The sequence below is a fragment of the Ascidiella aspersa genome, chromosome 4, assembly GCF_963924565.1.
Source record: "Ascidiella aspersa chromosome 4, kaAscAspe10.2, whole genome shotgun sequence".
In the NCBI taxonomy this organism is placed as follows: domain Eukaryota; kingdom Metazoa; phylum Chordata; class Ascidiacea; order Phlebobranchia; family Ascidiidae; genus Ascidiella; species Ascidiella aspersa.
The window spans coordinates 10152936-10174481 of NC_139450.1; the positions used below are offsets into that span (position 1 = coordinate 10152936).

A 21546-nucleotide genomic window follows, 5' to 3' on the forward strand; every position below is an offset into this window, starting at 1 on the left:
CAAAATGTTCGCATTTCCAGACAATTGTATTAAATTTGCCAAGAATTTCTGGGGTACCGGTACGTCATAAGCATGCAATAAGAGCTATATATAAGCTGTGTAAGTATCTTTTTTTTGTTAAGGCTTAATGTGATCATCGTGCTACAGAAAAGCCCTTTATTACATGCAGTAATATAGTTTAATGACTTGTAACCAACTGATATAAATCTTATGTGACATTACAAACCAATATCAAGGTAATTAAAAAATAAATTTTAGGTGCGTAAACTTGAAAAAAATGACACAAGATACGCCAGAAAGGTACGTATACCAGAGTTGACTGGGCAACACAACATTGTAAAAACGACGCAGTTTGATTACTCTCTATCAACAAACGTTATTCTAAATAATTCAAATACTTTTTTTTATAAAAATTGCCCAGTATTCTCATCACATTTCAGACCATCGTTAGTTTCCAATGCAATAAAATATAATGGATGTAGTAGTAAAGCATGTTTATGGTAAGGCGACCGTCGCCAGCGGAAAACGAAAAGAAAGTCGTTTCCTTTTTACGCCAGTTATTTTTCGCGACATGCGAGGCTATACACGGTCGACTATCGTCGAATAACAAAGGAAATAGGACAGGATACGCATAAGGTCTCTATACACAACATACGTCATCAAACCAAGTTTTGTTTTTGTTGCACTTTAGAAATCACTTTGTAGTGTGATTTAAACCAAATATTGTCTATTTTTTGCAGTGGTAATGCAAAAGGTTAATATTTAGATCTGCAAATTGCCAAATCGAATATTGGGTAGATACTATGTCATTAGTTTGTAGGCCGCATCGGCTTGCGTGTTGCGTAAAGCTTTTATGGAGGACAAGTCTTGTGATTTTCATGATATGCATTTCTGTCGAAAGAAGAAACTTTGTCAAACTGTTCGAAAGCAGGTAAGAAGGTGCTATTCATGTTTATATAAAAACATCGTTATATCAGGAAATCGAGTATTTAAAAATTAATAAAAGTCACAATGAATTTTCTTTTAAAATTTGAACTAAAATCGTTTTCGTGAGTTGAGTTAAAGATTATCACAAACCACTGTCCACTTTGAAGGTTTAATTTAGCTGAAGGAAGCAAAGAGGCAAGAAATTTCGATTTGCAAGCGGTTCGTACAAGGCTTCCGCGAAATATTGAAGATGAACGTCTTTATCGTTGTCAAGGTTTGCTTTAAATTGTGGCAATAGTGGATCTTTAGTGGTTTTAAAGCTTTAAAGAGTTCGAATATTTTAAAGGAGGTATGTGAAATAACCCATGACGAAAGGACCTACCAAACTTCTAATTCCTGCAAGTAATTTTAAAACGATAAAACAGATTCTGTGGAGAAAAAAACATATTAAAAAATCAAACGTTTTAGGCGAGTATTTCCTTTTGCATTTTGGGTATTTATATTCTTTAAATGTTCAGATTAGTTATAAGCGTCAATATAAAACATGTAAAAGATGTTTTATCAGTTTTAAAATTCAACAAAAACACTATGCGTGACGATTATAATGTATTTATACCCTATGTTTAGCGTCTTACCTTGGATGTATCCACAATAACAATGGCGCCGAGAAGATATTTCTGCGCTTGACTGGCAAGATCTTTGATGACAACACGGTACAGAAATGCATCTTGCAGTGTTATTTGCAGTAAGTTTTAGAATTGGGAGTTGACAATAAGCGTAACTAGGTTAACTGTCGACTTCCTAAAACACTAAAAATAATATACTCTGCGTATAAAATTTACTTTTCATAAACGACGTCTTAAAGCTTGCACTCTTACTCACTTATAGGGGACTTGAACTTTCGGCAGTGCAACGAACGCGGTGTTATTGCGCCAAGTTTTTCACGCCCAAGCAAAGAATCGATGTGCGGCGAAGGGAGGAATGTGCGGCACCTTGTCCGGGCAACAGTAATGCTACTTGCGGCGACGAACTGTCCATGCAGACCTATCTGCGGAACACTCCCTGCCATAAAGGTTGTAACGAATGCGACAATATTGGCCTGTAGCATTCCGTAACATGGTATTAATACTGAGTAGACGCATTATACTTAATTTTGATCTGTTGTCACAAAATGCTGTAAATTACCCAATAAGACAAAAACAACAGTATTATTGTTTTTAAACGAACTTCATTTACCACAGGAACACAGTTACATTTAAATAAAAGCGTACCACAGGTTGAGAACCACTGCTCTAGAGAGTCGAACTCACCCCCGTGAGTTTACCTACATTTATCTACCGGCCAGCTACCAATTAAACGTTTAAAGGCTGGTATAATTATATCACATTTTATAAGTTTTACTTTTTCGTAGGCCCGTTTACCCAAGGTGACGCAAGATCTGCTGAGTTCGGCTGTTATTCGTTATCCTCTTTGTCTGGCTTTGTTGCCAGAGATCTGCCTACCGTAGATCACATGCGACCCATTGACTGCCTCTTGGAATGTGAAAAGGCGGGATTTCACTTGGCAATGATTGATGAGAACGCGAAATGCAGTTGCGGAAATTTAAGCGGGTATATAGACCGATACTTTTATTACTTTAACTGTAAATACGATTACAGCAGTAGCAGCTTTAGCTGTATTTTTTATTCAAATGTGATCTTGTTTTAGTCAACTCAGAAAAAAATGGAGGTTTTTGGTGTATAGGTGAAATAAGAAATAACTATTTCTTTAGTTGACCGATAAAATATACAAAGAATTAATTGATCTTATGTGGAATCCCCACCTAAAAATTGAATCTCTGGAACTACGTCTCTTACCTATATTTCGAAAGTGTGCCTTTGTCTATAAAGCGTTTTACCTCGGACTTTAGCCTCAAGACCACATTAAGAACAATATCAATACGTCGAAAAAACACACTTTGGAATAAAACCAATATAGGACTAATATCAATACCTAAAAGATGTGCGGACACTTTGAAGGCATTTTGAAATGTGCGCACATATTTTCACAGCATTTAACGGTTTCCTTTTTACTCTGCATCCTTTTACTCCAACCCTTCACAACTAACTATTCTTCTCCTACTCTTTGTCGCTAAATATTTTTCTCTAACTCTTCCCGCTTCCAACGCTTTTCCTCGACTTTTCCTTTAACTTTTTCCTCTAGTGTTACTTCTTCCTCTTAACTCTTCTTTTAACTCCTTTTCCGACTCTTTCTCCGAGTCTCCATCTTGATCTTCCCCCACCTCGATCTCAAACTCGTTCTCCAACTCTTCCTTTAACTCTTAACTCTTTCCAAATGTGCCCACATTTTTTAAAGCATTTTAAAATGTGTGCACATTTTTTTGCGAATTTTTGCGTGCACATTTTTGAGCACATTGTGCAAAAGAACGCCATGTCTCCTGTTGCAAACAGGGGCAAACAATCTGGTGAAAATTCAGCAGCGCCCTAACAGCGCTCTTTAAACTCAAACGTCGACATCATTGCAGCCGATGCCGGATTGATGGCCCTCTATCGTCCCATACCCTCTCTCTGCAGTTTCAGGCGATATGTTGGCCACTTAGGCCTTATTTCGATGAATTTAGAAAGTATTCTGACAGGTTTAAATCTGTTTTAGGTCTTCATACGATTTAGATCTTATTCGGCCGTGGATTTTACTGTGAATTAGGATTTGTTAGGTCGTTATTCTTAATGCTATGATATTGTAGATTAATCTGCTTTAGATTTGGTTGCTTTGTAGGTATTATTGTGTGCTACCCTCAATTCAAATAAAATACTTGCGATATCAGTTGTCTATGTATACCAGGGCTGCGGAGTCGGTTTAAAATACCCCGAATCCGACTTCGGTCAAGAAAATAAACCCTTATTCGAGTCACGTGTCCGGCTCTGACTCTATAGCCGGCATTTCACTCCATTACGTAACGATTATAACTTGGATATTTAGCAATCCACTCATAGGAGTGTCATATAATTGATCCACACAAAAATATTCCAACATTTGTTATTACACTTATACCATTACAATTAACTGCAATATGAGTATCAAAAGTTGGTAATGCGCATGCGTACGTCGGATTCGGGACTCGGGTAGCTTACGCAGTCTTACTCGAGTTACGAGTCTGACTCAAGCAAAACAACCCGACTCTGTCGAGTCCCGAGTCCGACTCCGACTACGCAGCCCTGCTATGTTTAAAATGCTTCAGTCGCTGACTTTTTAGGTTTGACCAGTGTTTCCCAACCTTTTTTTATACTAGTACCTCCTTAGGCTCCATAATATTGTATATCACCCGCAACCCCCTAAATGAGAAAATTACTCAAAACAACCCATTTTAATTTGCCAACACCCGCAAGGGGGCGGTACCGGCCACATTGGGAACCGTGGTTGAGACTTTAAATGTGTATTTAAACATTGCAGTCGAGCAAACTGGACGAACGCGGCGTCAAACGCATCGCTTTGCTCGCAAAAATGTCCAGGTTCAGGAGCTTACGCAAACGGGGACCTGATGTGTGGGGGGCCGAGCCACGTGTCGTTGTGGCGCACCCTAGTGGAGGAGAGCTGCGGTTCGGTCGGATTCCTCAAACCCGGCTCTGTGCCGCTGGTGGGACTGGTCAGCATGCCCGGATCGGGCAACTCGTGGCTACGGCATTTGATCGAGACCGGTATCGGGGCGTACACTGGCAGCGTGTACCACTCCATGTCAATTACGCGCAAAGGTACGCTGCGTCGCTTTTCACCAATAATGATAACTTTGTTTCGTAAAAAGTGTGCCGAGATGTTTTTTCCGTTTCTTTGTGTATCGCAAGCGTAATCACGGCTCTAAGGAATCTAATAATACAACCATGAGTTGTTTAGTAACTGCAGACGTCTGCTAGTATAAAAATATTTTATTTTGTAATACGTGGTGAGTTTTTCTCACATCAGCGTTTTACGCTTTATTCAATGCAGGACGTCAGCTGTGTTTGCCACGGCGGTAACTGTTTGTTAAAACTCGAGGTTACGTTTTCGCTGACCAATGTTTTCTCGCATCCAGGCTCAATAAGAGTCAAAAATTAACCTCAATATTCAGCTTATCCTGTGGTTAATGCGCCATTGCTGGCCAGGTATGTTCGGCGAAATGGAACCGGCTACTTCGAACCGCACACTAACCATCAAGGATCACGTGATCTACCGTGGCATCTCCGTCTACCCACACAAGTTCGACAAAATCATCTTGCTGCTTCGGAACCCTTACGACGCCATCATCGCCGAGTTCAATCGTCGCATGACCGGAAGTCAAACGGGCCACGTGAACTCCGACAAGTTTCAGTCGGCGCGTAAGACGTTTATAACTGAAGGTTGGGATAGAATGTCCCCTTTTACCAGTGCTGTAATAACTTAAGTCAATGGCATGAGTTAACTGCACCTAAGTGATTGTTTTCAATTTGAGTGTTTTGTGCACAATTACTTGAGTTAACCTAGGTCTTTCCGACTAATGACTTGATTTGACTTAAGTCTTTTGGACAAATACCTTGGGTTGAAATTAGGTGTTTTTCTTAAGCATGTTTGCTATAAAATTGAGCTATTTACCCTAATTTTTGCACATAAAATAATTTGCTTGCTATATATTGCGTTTTTCTTGTTTTTTAGTTTAGTTGTTGTTTATAATCGTACGACTTTAACAGTTTCCAATTGTTTAACTTTTTTTTGTATGACAAGGACGTGATTTGAAATTGACTGGCTGAAATTGTGAATTGACTTGGACAACTGATGACTTTGACTGAGACTTGACTTATTCAAAAAGACTTAACTTTGACTTAAGATATTTTACAAATGACTTGACTGGGACTTAAGTCGTTTTACAATGACTTGTTTAAAACACTGCCTTTTATTCTTTTTTGGTCAACTTTTTGTGTATCGTACAGCTTCACACATATTTATAGAGAAAAACTAAACTCTAAACGTATTCCAAAGCTCGTCATGAGCGATCACCACAAAAAGGTTTTATATTGTCACCACAAATACCAACTTTCGTGATGTTAAGATAAAAATATATTTCGGACAGTCATTGCTTTTTATTGGTATTGGGGGACTAAATAAATTTATTTAAGGGATTAAACTATCTAGTATTATTGGCACAGATTTATAGAATAAATGTCAGGGTAAGGACCAGGGTCACGGCATAATTATTTGTACCCTTTTGGCAAATGCCATATACCTGGAACAAATCTAATCAAAGTAAATTTACTCACTGCATGATACGTGCGTTAAACAGCGATGAGCAGCATTTTTAATTTTTGAAATGTAAAAGCCTTTTTCTGTATTTCCAACAAGACTTGAACTTCAACATTTTAACATATGTTATTACACACCTTTACAAACATATTGCTGAATAAATTTATTGGTAACAATTTAGTTAACATATTTTCATCTTTCGTTTTACTATCTGGTACTCTTTCCAGTTGCACCCTTTTTCGAGGTTCAAATTTCGCAGGTTGGTACGGCTACCTGAAGTGGATCATCTCGGGCTACGAGAAGGTCTACCGTGAAGTGCTGACCGGTCCACACCCCATGCTGGTCATCACCTACGACGACCTGAAACGGAGCGAGGCCGAGCAGCTGTACAGGATCCTGGATTTTGTGGGCTACCAGCCGGCCAACCTCCAGCGGAGGCTGGCTTGCCTTAAACGGAACAGTGAGGGACGGTTTAAGAGAAAGGCCAGAGAAGCGACCCCGGACCCGTACACCTACAAGGACGTACGCTCAATCGATAAGCTTATCGCTTTACTGAGATCTGGCTTAGCGGCGCGCGGCTTCGGAAGGCTACCAAAGTGGGAGCGAACTTCATCTGAATGTGGCGATTGTCTTTAACACTTTTGGAGGACCATCAAGTTTAGCTAACTGGTCATGGAAGGATAAAAAGGCTTTGTCTATACGTTACCATTCTTGACTTGAATTCCAGTAATATAATGATCAGCGTTTTATGGAAGAGGTTGCATTCTATATGTAACTGCTCATTTCATGAATAATTTTACGGAATAAATTTATGTTATTAATTAATTACAAGATATATATTTTTTTTAACTATAGTGGAAACATAAAATTACCTGATACATCCTAAAAGATTTAGACACATTTTAAAATGTTTCCTGGAAGATATAGAAGGAATATGCTATACACCCTATGTTATTTCGTTATTAAATAACCGTGAGTTCGTAAAGTTGTTGATGTTCTGGTTCTATATAAACATCTAACATAGAAAGCTAAACGTAGCTCCGTAAAACCTTGCCTATAATAGAGAAGTGCTCCGCAACCGGTGTGTTAAAACCATGCCAGGTGTGCCAGACGGAGATGCGAGCGTTTTTTGCACAATGTGCGCAAAATGTGTGCACGCGAAAGTGAAAAATCTACACACATTTTCTCTTCTCTTTTAACTCTAATCCTTAGATACTTTTTTTAAGTCTTTCTTTTACAATTCTTTCAAACATTCATACAAATCTTTTTCCAATTCTTCCTCCAAATCACATTGTGAAACCCTTTTACCTCTAACTATCTGAATCTAACTCTTTTAACTCTAACTCTTCCAAACATCAGTAAAAATGTGCACGTTCTGGAAAAATGTACGCAATGTGCAAAACATGCCATTGAGGTGTGCCGCGATGTGACCAGACATTTTCACTTGCACTTTTTTTCCAAACGCACTGTCTAAAATTTCGTACTAATTATCAAAAAAGTACCGTATAGCTTTAACAGGCATTTCGATTTTATGCAATAATTCTGGTAACGTCCCTTCCTTATGTAGCTAGTTCTGGTAAACTTTCTTTCGATTATAAAAAAAATTTAAAACTGTGTTGCTTTCAATCGCAAAAGTAGTAAATTTGGAGTAAATTTTAAAACAAACTCAACTTCCAGGCCATGAGCGCATCCAAACTACACAACAACGCTTTACCATTTTTATACTGAAGCGGAACCCCGGGGACATTATCCATACACTCAAAGTCCAAGCAAATATAAAGAATAGGTAAGGTAACCCAGGCAAGTTCCATGACTTTGCGCAGCTTGTTTTAGTACACAGCCCCTTAAATGAGAAGAGAGGTGAATATAATACATCAAAGCATTCTATATTGATCCTCGGTTGCATTGGATATTATCCCACGAGTTTATCGTCGTTTTAGTTTTTTGTCTAGGCGTGCCGCAAAGCATTTAAACTTTGTTGGTGTACCAAAAGCTGCAGAGCACTGTGATAGATGAGACATGATCTCGCATAACTTCGAACTGCTAAGATCCTTTCGAGGGATACAAAAAGTGAGGTTAGCTTATCGACATGGTTTTTACATTATAGCTTCCGATATGTATTTTTTTTTTAATAAAAAACTGTTTCTATACCATATTGATTCTTTTCTTATAACGACAAAACAGTTAATATACAAACTACTAGAATTACATCTTTTTATTGCTACGTTACACGAATTGTATTGAAACCAAGCTGTCGCGGCCGAAGTGCAAAAGTAGGGTATAGGTAAAAAATGCTTCGAGGCGTTTATGTTAGGCTAAAAAATCTCACAAGCTAAGGCGAAAAACTCATAACAAAATAGGAATTATCGCATACTGTAAGTCCACCATACCCAATCGAAAATAGCAATACATATCAGAATAAAAACGTTGCAACATTACAGCATAACATCGAGGTATATGTGACTTAGGTGTGCAAGTGCTTTCGCCAAACATAACAGCCAATGGCAAGCACAAGCGTTCCAGCACCGAGAGTAGCTCCTCCGAAAACAAATGACATGTGATATGTGTGCGTGATGTCGAAGATCAGGCCACCTATAGTGGGGCCAACCAAAGCCCCAACGCCGTCGAAGAACTCCAAAAATCCGAAGGCGGCACCCAGGCACCGGTCGCCTGCGCAATTAAAGTGCTATTTTAACCAACAAAACTATCTCACTTCATATGATATAATCTTTTTGAACGGCTTGCTGCTAATGGCGTTAATTGGTGCTTGCAATTAAGCCTTGAAGTCCACTCGGGCATATAGGCTACTGGGATCTAGCCCTGCTGACACAGTGCAGTAAGACTTTGAAGCAATTGTTTTCTTGCAAGGAGTACTTGCATTATAATCCATATTAGGCGAACTAATTTCGGTAATAGCCGTTCAAAAGGAACCCAATATATTAGTTCGTACTTCTTTTAAAATCTTCAGCCAGTATTGTAAAAGTCAACAAATTTACGGCTCTTTTGCGTGTAAGGCCGCTAGTAGTCTATACTCACAGCATTAAAAGTAATATATAGCCTATAATACGGGCAAAACCCACCGAACATTTGAGCCAGTACGAGGGGGTAGAGCGACCAGGCGCCAAAGGCCAGCCCGACCGCCACGCTGTACGACATTTGCAGCGCAAAAGTGGTGGCAAGAGGGCTGAGCAGGGTCAAGGCCGATGCAGCGATCCGAAGCCATATAAAGAAGGTGATCGGATTGATCCAGGGGAAAATGTTGGTGATCGACCCCCACGAAAATCGTCCCACCAGGTTAGCGAGGCCGATCGCGGACAAGAACACGGCACCTTTATGCGTCAAAGCAATGCGGTAAAACAAAACTCACTTGCCATTCCTAAATTCGAAAAGTCGATATTCGACGCAAAACGGTGATTTCTGTATTTTTATGTCAAGCAACTGTTTGATACAGGTTTAAGCAAAGCCTTTAAAAATCGATGGATATCATTGATTGTCAAATAAGATGAAAGATTTTCATATGCAGTTTTATTTTTTACACTTTTTGCAAACGCAGGTTTTTCTGCAAATCATTTAATTCCCCCTTTTTTTAAGTGCCGCAAAAACGATACAAATTTGTTTGGCGGCGATATACGTTGAATGACAGCAAAATAAATAAACATATTTTGGGCTGAAAGGGTTATTTTGTGTCAAAGAGTGAAGAATGGTAAAAGAAATAGGCGGCTGTGGTATCACATTACCTATCAGTAAACATTACCTTGATCTTTCGAGAAACCGAAGTCGTTAACCACTCTGCTTGGAGTGAGTCCGTAAACAATCATCATGCCGATGAACATTGTTAAATTGTTTACCACCATGAGGTAGAATAAGGGGTGCTTCATAACAAAGCGCAGTTGGTCGGAGAAAGACATCTTCTTATACGAAATTTTGGTGGCAATCGTACAACGACTGGCAGTTATTACGTCACCATACGATGACGTCAACTGATTCACTTGGCTTGCGTTAAGTTCCTAAAAGAAAAACGTATAGTACAGCCTGCACAACATACGGCCACTTGGCGTTCGCGACCTAAATGCGGCCCGTGACGTAACAATATTTTCCGTTTGTCAATTAAGTTTAAAAAAGTACCGATTTATTTAACTTCAAGGCAGACTTTTTTAACTTGGCGATATATTTTTATATGTAGCAAGGATTCGGAGCCTATCGCTCGCGAGCCTTGTTGTCGCTTGTTTGAAGACGTCATTGACTCGCAGACAAAAGAATCTGGCCTTTATTGGCACGATTGTTACAAATATTTGTTTTCTGTAATATTGTATAACGTAACAATTCATTCGTAAAAATCGTTTCAAAAGTGACAGGCGTTATTTTCAGTCGCTTATACTGGTTTACCAGGATTTCTGTTGGTCGAATTTTTTGTTTTAATTCTAAATATTTAATATTGTGGAATCACATGCGCGAGTGTCGTGCGTTTACTGGCAATCTGTAGTAAAATATTTTCCAACTTGCTTTTGATGTCTCTTTAATATGTACAAATCATCAAGAAATTATAACGGCCTTATTAAGATCACAATTTTTGCCAACCTAAAATGGTTTACAATACAACGGTTGAATCAACATTAATATGCGGGCCGCGAAAAAATCGTTTTTCTTTAAGCGCCCCTTGAACAATTTTCAGGTGTGAAGGCCTGGTAAAGTAGAATATATTTGCTCTTTGGATAGAAAGTTAGAATTGTTTAAAGACCAACCTTGCAAGTTGGCAAACATTATTCAAGCAACAAAATTAAATTAGCAAGCGGTTCGGGCTCCGTCAAGCTGTTTTCGAATACAGTGCTTAGCCCCAGTGAATGCCGACAAAACACGACTTGCAAAGCCTTTTGGTCATAGGTAAACAAACCGTTCTAACGGCACCGAAGTCGGAAGCTCTTACGTATAAAAACAAACCTCGTATGATTTCTCGAGCACGCTCTCTAGCATCGCGTTGTGGGGCGTCACGTCCATGACGTCATCTGGGGGTGGCATCTCGGAAACGGAGACGGCGATGGAAGACTTTCGTCTCATCCAGGGGTGCCGGACGAGATTTCGGACGAGCGAAAATCCACTTTTTCTCCTTTCTCTGCTTGCGATTCTCTGTTTGAACTCTTCCTCGAGCGCTAAATCACCTTTTTCAGTTAAGTCGTCGAAAACCTTCGGTTCATCGGCGAAGCAGTCCTGCTGGTCGGTTTCGTCGGAGGCCAGCGCGAATTTTCGCTGGTTTCTGTTAATGTCGTGATTAAGTGACACGTTCTTGGCCGGATCGAAGTGCGACAGTGGAAAAAGCGCCGCGGCTACGACCACCATGTTGGCCATGATGGCGGAAAGGATCAGCATCGATCCCCGCCACCCGTACAAGTCCTTTGGAGAGAAGTGAGAAAATAGCGAGCGGTAGTGAGGCTAGGTTAGTTTCAAAATGTTGCGGCCGCGCCAACAACTGTATGTACTATGTTTATAGGCCAGTTCGCCATTGCAGTTTACTTGCTGCTTCTATAGTTGTTGTTGTTGTTATCTGCGATATCCTGTTGCCAGCTCAGTGGCACTAACTGACCCACGTCATCCACTTTGTATCGGTATAAACATTATTTATGAGCTTACGGCAATTAGCAGCTAAGTGATACGGATGTCACTAACATAGTATAAATATCTCATAGCTATACGATTGGTATGTTACGGCAGAAGTCTATTTGGTCACCAAATCAAACATATAACAACACTAAAAAGATACTTAATGCGGTCTAATAAGTTTTGGTATAACACTTTTAACAGACACTTGTATGTACCAAAGTAATAATACACATAACGACAAGAAGTAATATAAATGGCTAACGCTTTTTAACTTTCAACAATTCAAATTTTTTTCACGGGAATTACAAGAAGGAAAACAAACTATACCTGTAGATATTCGATGATAAACGGAAAGATAAAAGATCCGACTCCGATTCCACTGCTTGCCACACCCAGAGCCAGGGGTCGCCGAACCTTGAAATATTCGCTCAGGACGATGATTGACGGCACATAGCAAAACCCGATGCCGATTCCTGAATGTCACGAACACAAATAACGTGTGTTTTTTTAGCCTGAATACCCAGAAGTGTTAACTTGCAGTTAGATTTCTGAAGCGCATAAAACACACGTATTTTCACCGCCACGTTTAATGTAGATTGACTGGTTTTAACCGGTAAACATCACGCCACTCTGGGGGCATTATGACGTAACACGTAAGCTAAACGTAAACAACATGACAAAGTTTAACGCATAAGGAAAAGTTACACGGTTAGATACTAATTTGTGACACTTAACAATAGTTCGTTTTATGTATATGCCCTACTCAATATTTGCATCCGCGAAAAAAACGGTTTGTGGGTATCAACACATTGTAGCTGCTCGATTTTTATAACGTTTCGCTATTTGTTTACTGTGTAAATGTGTAAATCGCAGACCTTGTTCAGGATATAACCTAATGAACAAGAGAAATAAGCCTCGTTTATCACAAGGCTTTACCGTTGAAGATACACTTCAAGCAAAGTTTGGTAACATTCAACTAATAACAGTCTTTCACCCTGTCGCCCATTATCAAATTTACAAAACTAATAGCATTATTTGGTTGCAAAAATCGCGTTTGAAAAGTATGAGCAGTTTTAGGAAAATAGACTGATGGAGTGATGGCCTTTACTACTTTGGGGAAAAATTAATATTTGATAATATTTTGTGCTAACAGTATTGTACAGCGATATTGTCTGTTATCACGTTTATTCGTATAGTTTATTTTTTGTATGTTGAAAACAGTTGTAAGCATTGTTGTTTATCCACTTAGTCTTATACAATCTGTTTTTATAACTTAACAATGTTTTATTTATTAAAATGCCTGCATTCTTGCCAAATAGGCCTAGGACTACATCAACAGTCTATTTTGAATACGACTTTCAAGTTTGTTTATGTTTCTTGATACACTTCTGTCCTAATTGTGTTTCTTGGATTACATTACAGTAACATTCCAGTTATGTTCGCATCCCACTTAAAAGTGCGGAAAATAATATCACAAAATGTAGGTTAAAATTTTTCAGCAATTTATTGATACTTACAAATATTCAAACATTTCGACGAAAGTTTTTCTTGATTTAAACTATCAGATTTAACCTCTCGATTTTCGCTTTCGGATTTTTCGGATTTAACTGCAATGTCAATAGTGCATCGTTACAATTTGGCGTCCAACGTACAAAACTAACTTCCTCACAGCAAAAGACACAAATTATGTGTTAACGAGTGTTTTGAGCCGCCGGTTAGTAAGCAGGGTATTTAGCAAAAATTTGGTGGACGAGATGTCGGTTCGTAATACCAAAAGACGACCAAATGGGCTCGTGCGACATAAAAGCAAGCTCGCTGAGTTTAGCGAGGTGTGTTTATAATGCCGCCCTAGGCTATTTATTTCTGCAAACGCACATGTTTAGTGTTGAAATTTACCGTATTAAAGAGTTATAACATCCTTCAAATAATATAAAATATGACATATCATATTTTAACCAGCAGTTGTTGATTTTAACACCTGCGCAGTAAACTGCTTTGAACTATTCGACAGCAGGTGTGAACATGGCAAAAAATAGTTGTCATTGAAGGTAAATACGCGATGCTGCAGGGCGAATATAACACCGCTAGATAGTAAGTGACCGTATTATGTGTGCAACGACGGAACGAAGTTGTTTTTTAGCCTGCTTGGTACTTTGAGCGATGCGTCGCCCAAGTTAGTTTGCTGCTCTGCGAAACGTTAAGCCGCAAAGTGGCTTTTGCGACAACTGGCATTTACGCGCACTGAGTTGTCGCAATTGCGCTTGCGTCAGCTGCCGATACGAGCAAACACAAACACCATGACGATTTTGAGGAAGCGGGCGTAGGTTGCCTGCCAGGATAACGTGTTGTGTTTCCTACGTTGGAGTTTATGTTTCGTTTGACCGTTTTGATGATCGTGCTATCCTTGTAACGTTGTTGGTAAACCCAATGCCACCACTAACTTGCAAATTTACGGCCGGGCAGTAGCAACTTGTTTGCCTTTCCCAGCTGATGGTTTCTAAACTGTTCGGCTCGCGTCAAGTCATAACAATAACAAACCGTGGTGACTCACCGCCCATCACTCCATAAAAGACGAAAAGTTGGACAAGTGAAGTGGCGAACGACGATAGAAACACGCCAACCGACACAACGATGCCCCCGATGAGGTGGCAGCCTCTGCAACCGAGCCTGTGCTGGATGAAACTCCCCAGAGGCGCTGAATTAAAGTACAACTTTGTTTTCCCTGGCCCTGGAGATCACTTTGTTAGCAAAGTTCCCGTCAGGCGATTTAACGGTGTTTAACGTTTTATAATGGAGCCTATAGCCACAACAGGTTCGACCAACCAATATCCCCACTACATGTTTATTTAAAAATGAAAAAAAATGTTTTCAAGCTAATTCTTCCAACGCCTGCAATTAAAAAAGTATTGGGTCACACACCGTTTAAGCACCACAGCCTAACCAGGAAAAGATTATTTGAATAAGAATAAGTAAGCCGCAGTGATCCCAAAGAATTTCGTTTGAAACCCGTTTACATCATCCTTTAATAAAAATATATAAGAGTTAAAAAAACGCTTAAGCCGAAAGCAAAGGTTTATGCACGTTGAGCACGTACTGTAAGACCGCAAAGGCGTAAACAAAACCCACGGTAATTTGAGCTGGAGGGCTTTTTTAAACTGCAAAGTATCTGATGGTGGTTTACGTCTATAGGGCTTACCTGACATCGAGGCGAAAGCTGACGAAGTGCTGCCGACCATTGACGTCAGAGCGGCCGACGAGTTGAACTCATTTATCCACGCTTGGGTGAAGACGCCGTAGGCAAAGTACGAGGCGGCGAGCAGCATATGGCTGATGAAGGACGCAACGACCACCGCCCAACCCCATCCGCCGTCCAATGCAGTCGGGTGCCTTGAGTTAGTTTTCTTGCGCTGCTGCATTTCTCCCTACTGTTGCTTTGGCTGCTACTTGTGCTGTTGGCAAATGTGCAGTCGATTTACACGCGTTCTTAGCTGTACACGGACATGCGCCTTGCTCGGCTCCTACCTACTGTTACACGATAAAAACAAAGAGCCACACTTTTAAAACAGTATTTGGTTGTAGATATAGTAGTTTAAAAGCTTTGCTCGCCTTGGATGAAAACGATTTAAAAACAAACGTGAAATTTAAACGGATAGTGCAACTATCTTAACACGTTCGTAATAATAAAATGTTGTTTTACTCCTAAAGAGGGGCTACAAATTAAAAACAACACAGTTAACACTTTAATGTCAAACTGCAGTTTAACAAACTTCCAATACAACTACATTTTTCCCGACATTGGCTTCATCAGTAAAACTTTATTTTACTATCCTCCGATTTCTCTCTTTCAAAAACTCAACCTTTCAAAAGCAATTTGCAATCCGACGAAGTGTTATAAAAAAGCGCAGTTATAAAATAACGGGAGGTGTTGCGCGCTAAACATTTACGAACTGGCCTGAACTAAAGTAATCGCTGTATAACTCTGCACAACCCGGTGAAATCAGGTTTCTATCAACAACAACCGCGTTTCAGACTGACGCAAATTATTTGAAGTCAATCGAGCACGTCCAAAAGCGCAGCGACTTTGGTGCAGCTCAACAAAATCCGGATTCTTAGCTGAGTTTCAATTTTGTTCATTCAACAACACGCTTCTGCTTTGCCGACAACATCCCTTCTGTCCATCGAATAACAAAACAGCACGCTCGCCGCGGCAGACGATATGCTTTTTACAGTTGAAGGGCGGATTAGTTAGCTCTCGCTTAGAATTTCGACTGAACGCGGCTCGCCTGATGATAAAAATTTGATGCGTTGATTTTGCGTGACGCGCCAAGACCTTGGTATACAACGTGTTCGTATCACTTTAACTAAAAGTAGTTGCCCAAAAGCTAGAACTGATGGGAAGACGTTTATACTTTGTTATGGTGTAGGCAAAATAAAAACATTGTCGCCGTCAGGGTGGTTAATCGTGTGTTAGTAAACAACAGCTGACGTAAGTAAGAAAGCATTGTTTTTAAGAGATAAATTACGAAAGTCCCAAATCACTTCCGCAACGACAAACCGTGACGCATCTTTTTGTGTACAACAGCCTTATCGACACACAGTGTCGTTGATGTGCTTCAGTAGTTGATGACCAGGCACGCGCGGCGAAGCTTTTTGTTTATCAAAAGCAAATCGGGGAGAACATAGCTGCAATGGCTGTTTTTCGGCGCAGTACGTTTTAAACTAACGGATGCGATTGATATCACCAGAGGCCTTTGCCGATTGTAACTCAACGGCGGGAAGCCTCTATTTACATGTAAACCAGTAGCGGCGAAATGTCCGTTGATTGACACTGCTATAACCCCATGTTCGCTGTTTAGCCTGATATGATGTGTTGCGTTGGTAGTCGACTGCAAGTTTTCCACGCCATTTTATTGGTTTGGCAACATTTGGCAAAAGGGTCAAACCTCACAGGAAGTAGATGTCGTATCTGATCGTTGCGATTCCCTTAATTTGTAAGAACTGTACGCGCTGTTTTACTATGCGCGGTAAGTATTTGCGGTTACTGTAAAAAATTAATGAGCTACAAATAATTTATAAATGACTTTGCTATGAACGTTCGAAAGCCGCAAAGTGATTATATAAGTCACATACCGAATGGTGGCAATGACGATGCTGTAAAAATCCACTAAAATCTTCACGTATAGACGTATTGCCATTTGCCCGCATTCAAAAAAACATGTCGGAGATTCATGGTGTTTTTTTTGTCTATATCTTGCATCAATGAATTTGCTCTGATATGTTTTGCTATACAAGCAAACCTACGAGACTTTATTGAGCACTATTATTTGAAACACAGGTAATATTTTGGCGTAATACCTAAATTTTATACCCTATTTAGCGTGGATCAACTATTAGCACATCGCATTATCTTTTTAAAAACGTTTCATATTTTTTGCCTTAACATATACTCTCTCGGAAAAGTAGCTGGAAACACATTTTTGATTAAGTTTTGAAAACACAAATCCGAAGTGGTCCTATATTACAATATTACTCTTTGCAAATCCATTAATCGTAATTTATGCATTGCCGTATCGCACAGGAAGACAAGGCAACACACATCGTCATCAACCCCGCTCGACAAATATGGTCGCAGCTGCATTTGCAGCGCTTCTAATGGCAGAGTTTATTTTCCCTTCTTAATTAGAACGACATCTCATTTTACATTGTCATCATCCATGTCTTAGTTATGCAAGATCTTTTCTGGGAGGCCAATTTGAAAGTTTCAATATTTATGTGTAGTATTGCGCGTTTTAAATCCAACTGTGTTATATGGGGAAGTAATGCGAAACAGACAATTTCGTAACGATAAAACTCCATTAACTATCAAAATCGTTTCTGCGTAGATGTAATCTTTATTCCTTCCTTAAAAATCCCTGAACGGAACAATTCGCTTATTCGCCTAGTGAGACAAGATAAAAAAAATCAGTGTGATGTCCCACCGTTAGAAATTACGTTAATCTATACATAATCATTTTAAAATTGGGCAAGTGGGTGGTGGCGCAACGTTTTCACCAGCCTATAATAAAAAATAAATTAAACGAAATTTAAATCTACATACTAAATATTAAAAAAAAAAAAAAAACTTGATTTGAGCTTTTCGGTTGAAAGAATACAGCTAAATGTAGACATCTGTTAGCAATTTCTTAGAACTTGTTACATTTATAACGTTTCCCTGGTGCCCGTTCCTGGGTTGGCTTCAATTGTTAGGAGGGTTTCGTGACAATGTACGGGGGCTGAGTAGCCAAGGCAGTTTTCCGCCTCAGACGAGAGAGGTTTGTATGTTTGTTTATTCGCAACAAGTAAATGTAAACGCAAAAACACAAAGAACGAAAAAACGTATTTACAACAATAGTAAGAGGCGATATATGCAAATGAACGATTGGAACACGCAAAAAAATGCAAAATTATAACAAGGTCGAAGTTTGCGACAATTCTGTGTATCGATCCCTACGCCGATGATTGTTTATCTTTATTTATTTTTTTGTTTATTCGAAAGGGGCGATAAAATATACAGTAGAACTTGTTTAGGCATAAATAAATATAAGAACACTTGACACTTATCCTCACAACTCTTCCACCCGATCCGTTAGAAATCAGTGCATTTCTAAGCAAAAAGGTCTACGACAATCAGGGCATCCAATGGCAGAAAAGTCTAGACTTTTAGACCTTGAGGTCCTGGCAATGCACTGATTTGGACCTTTAGGTAAACTCCCGGCGAAGATAAATTAAAAATATTCATTAAAAGTTCAGAAAAGATAACAAAAAATGTGAGATAGGATTAATAACACTTGACCCACCTAAACCCTAACGCTAACCCGAATCCTAACCCAAATAATGTGCGTTATTTTAATAATTCTTTAAATTCTGGGGAAAAAAGCCCAAACTCGGATGGTTTCTTGTCCATTGTATTTAAGATTATTACGTCACAAATTGAGGTATTGGGGCCTGAAGCGTTATAATTATTAAATTATCGCACATTATTTGGGTTAGGGCGCTGGTTAGCGTTTGGGTTTGATTGGGTCAAGTATGGTTAAACTTAATCTTCTTATGCACATTTGTTAATGCAAATTACTGCATTGTCCAAGACCTCAAAGTCTAAAAGTCGGACTTGTTGATCCTTTGAATGCACTGATTGTCGTAGACCTTTTTGCTTAGAACTGCACTGATTTCTGACGGATCGGGTGACTCTTCGCCCTCACTAAACTAATAAAATAGACACATGGTGTCGTTAAAGATCAGCTATGTCCAAGCCGTTAAGCACGATGTCACAATACTTCGCAAAGGTAGGCTAATTATTATTGTTGGAGCCTTAAAATAGATTTGGGACAACGTAAAGTGTTGGTGAACTAGTTTCATACAAACTTTAAAGTAAGCAGTATGAACATGAGACATTTTGCAACACATTGTGCATATGCATGTTTCAGTTGTTTACAATATAATAACAGTTTAAGTATCAAATTGTAAAAAAACAATAGAAAATAAATTTAATGCCAACATCGTTATGACTTTCTTCCATTACAGTATAGAGTTCGAAATCAACAATGAAAGCCCTTGGTTTTGACATTTACCAAGATTCGGCCTACCGGTACGCAAAGACTTGCCCATGTAAATATTGTTTACAAGGCACATTTGTCAGTATATTTTAGTTGTATGTCATCTTAAATTGTCTTTGTATAGTAAAACACTAGTTTTATGGTGATATATAAAAATAGCTTTGCCTGTTACTTCGGAATTTAGCTACATAAGAGCCACGTAACAGGAATGCCATCAAGAACTAAGAAACGACCAATTATAGCAGCGTAGACAGCCTACTGCTTCAGCCGGAGGGCCAAGTTTTTTGCGAAACCTGTTGTTATCTGTCGAACCCGTGCGGAAATATACAATTGAAATGGAATCTAAATGCATTTAAAGATACCACGGCAAAGTTGTTTTGCGAAGCGCGACAAAATTGCGTATATTTGGTTTAATTGGCAAATTTTAATTTAGTGGAAAACGTGACACAGTAAGAGCACTAAAAATATTTCCATTTCCACAGTTTTTGATATAATGAAATTTCGCTAGATATAGTCCACCAGCTCTATCGCTGCGGAGACCACGTTAAAGAGATGACAAATATAGCCTACATAGCCTACGGTGCGTTTGTAAAGTTCTAAACTTGTTACTTTCAAGCTTTGGACATGTTTTAGAGTGATTTTACAGAAATTTAATCTATGAAATAGCTCACGAACGCTCTCGATCGTATAGAGAAGGTATAAGAAATACTTTCGGGTAGTGCGACATTTGGCTAAAAATATTTTTCTCAAAACAGGATAAAACATAGCTTATTAGTAAGTAAAACAGGATTCGGGCAAGGAAGAATTGTCCACATTTATGTAGGCCCTATATCAAATAAAATAAATGTAGTTAGCGGGTATGGTCACTTGACCTCCTAGTTTCGCCACTGGGTATAAGTGGTGCGTTGCATGTTATACAATAGCCAAATTAGGTGTTATCGTTTCGCGCATATAGGTCTTAAACTTTTAACTAAATCAATTTGGCTTAAATTACATCTTGTAAAGGGTCAAAGCGTTAGCCTAATATAGAGAAAACTCACTCGACCAATTCAGGGAAAAGCGAGATAATACAAGTTTTTTTACAAACCTAATTACCGTTCGGGATGTAAATTTTTCATTATTTACCAAGCGCAAAATTATTTTTCTACCTTGTTAAATCCAGACATTCTTGCCTAATTTTAAAACAATCTGTCAAGAAATGTGAACAATTTTCTGAATTGCATATGATTGTAATATGGTTTATGTGTAATACACAACAAATGGAGGGGTCGCATAGGTTTTCCAAAACTGAAAAAGGGTCGCGAAACAAAAAGGTTGACAACCACTGTTCGATTCTCTTGAACAGCTACTTGGACAAAAAACAAATTAACAAACAGCATATTACAAAATATTTGTTTGATCTTTTCAGCTTATTTAAAAAATAACTGTTTTTCAATAATTTCAATGTTCAAGCTAGATGTAAATAAAAAAATCCCTCTATACGCAGCTAAAAAGCAGGTTGATAGCCTGCAAATTCGTAGATATATGGCCTTCACGGGGGAGTTGTGGAAAGCCCAAGCTGCAAATATACCACCTTATGGATTTAATGAGAAGTACCGGTATAAATTTCTTTACTTAGGACAGTGGTTCCCAAACTGTGGGCCATGGCCCACAACTAGGCCACTAAGATATTTCGAATGGGCCACAGAACCATTTGAACAGATTCTACTGTTTTGTTAAACTTATAATGTATAGTACGGTCATGTTCAAATGGCGGATCGCGATCCGGATCCGGATCTTTTCAGCAATTTGTGCGGATCTTCTAATGTAGTCTTAAAAAAATAACGTTTTACAGTGTTTTCATGTCAATACCAATTGTCAGTGTTAATGAATTTTGCACAAAATCAACCATAGAACGAGACTCCCAAATGCTAATCGTTTGGAGCGTTTGAGGATGTCAGTCAGCGACAGAAAGCCCCAATTCGATGCTATTATAAGACCTAAAGTCAAAAACAGGGTTCGGCAACCTACGGACCGCGGGCCGGATGCGCCCCGCCAATGTAATTCATTCGGCCCGCCGCCTCTTTGACAAACTAGATACGAGTCCATTTCAAATACTTTTTGACTATTTTTAACTCGTAAGTGCGAAAAATTTTCCCGCTTCGCGCGAATCATCGTTCTGCGTACGGTTGGTTACGTTTTGATG

General features: G+C 39.1%; 2 protein-coding genes across 3 annotated transcripts; one reads left to right on the forward strand and one right to left on the reverse strand.

Annotated features, from left to right (window-relative positions):
- Window positions 1–277: 277 nt before the first annotated feature.
- LOC146147113 (sialate:O-sulfotransferase 2-like) lies at window positions 278–6810 on the forward strand. The gene is made up of 8 exons (XM_083387919.1): window positions 278–300; window positions 1095–1201; window positions 1555–1640; window positions 1865–2000; window positions 2339–2537; window positions 4378–4676; window positions 5064–5276; window positions 6434–6810. Exons 1-8 carry the CDS (start codon window positions 278–280, stop codon window positions 6808–6810), a joined length of 1440 nt encoding a protein of 479 aa, XP_083244045.1.
- A 1571-nt stretch (window positions 6811–8381) lies between these two features.
- LOC146147114 (monocarboxylate transporter 14-like) lies at window positions 8382–15185 on the reverse strand. Of its 2 annotated transcripts, XM_083386793.1 has the most exons (7): window positions 14966–15185; window positions 14321–14464; window positions 12097–12242; window positions 11113–11562; window positions 9929–10181; window positions 9255–9503; window positions 8382–8844 (listed from the first exon to the last, which is right to left on the reverse strand). In XM_083386793.1, the coding sequence occupies exons 1-7, from the start codon at window positions 15183–15185 to the stop codon at window positions 8639–8641; spliced, it is 1668 nt and encodes a 555-aa protein (XP_083242919.1). In that variant the 3' UTR covers window positions 8382–8638. The 2 variants fall into 2 exon arrangements, with proteins under 2 accessions (XP_083242919.1, XP_083242920.1); XM_083386794.1 differs by lacking the exon at window positions 14321–14464.
- Window positions 15186–21546: the final 6361 nt, after the last annotated feature.

What these genes read in the sequence shown, in the direction of transcription:
- LOC146147114 (XM_083386793.1), bottom strand. Translation starts at nt 15,185, where the DNA reads ATGCAGCAGCGCAAGAAAACTAACTCAAGGCACCCGACTGCATTGGAC. An exon ending in AGCTTTCGCCTCGATGTCAG is followed by an intron (nt 14,465 to 14,965) that starts GTAAGCCCTATA and finishes ACTTTAATTCAG; the next exon opens with CGCCTCTGGGGAGTTTCATC. An exon ending in CGTACTGGCTCAAATGTTCG is followed by an intron (nt 8,845 to 9,254) that starts GTGGGTTTTGCC and finishes TTAATTGCGCAG; the next exon opens with GCGACCGGTGCCTGGGTGCC.
- LOC146147113 (XM_083387919.1), top strand. Translation starts at nt 278, where the DNA reads ATGACACAAGATACGCCAGAAAG. An exon ending in ACACAAGATACGCCAGAAAG is followed by an intron (nt 301 to 1,094) that starts GTACGTATACCA and finishes TCCACTTTGAAG; the next exon opens with GTTTAATTTAGCTGAAGGAA. An exon ending in ACGTCTTTATCGTTGTCAAG is followed by an intron (nt 1,202 to 1,554) that starts GTTTGCTTTAAA and finishes CCCTATGTTTAG; the next exon opens with CGTCTTACCTTGGATGTATC.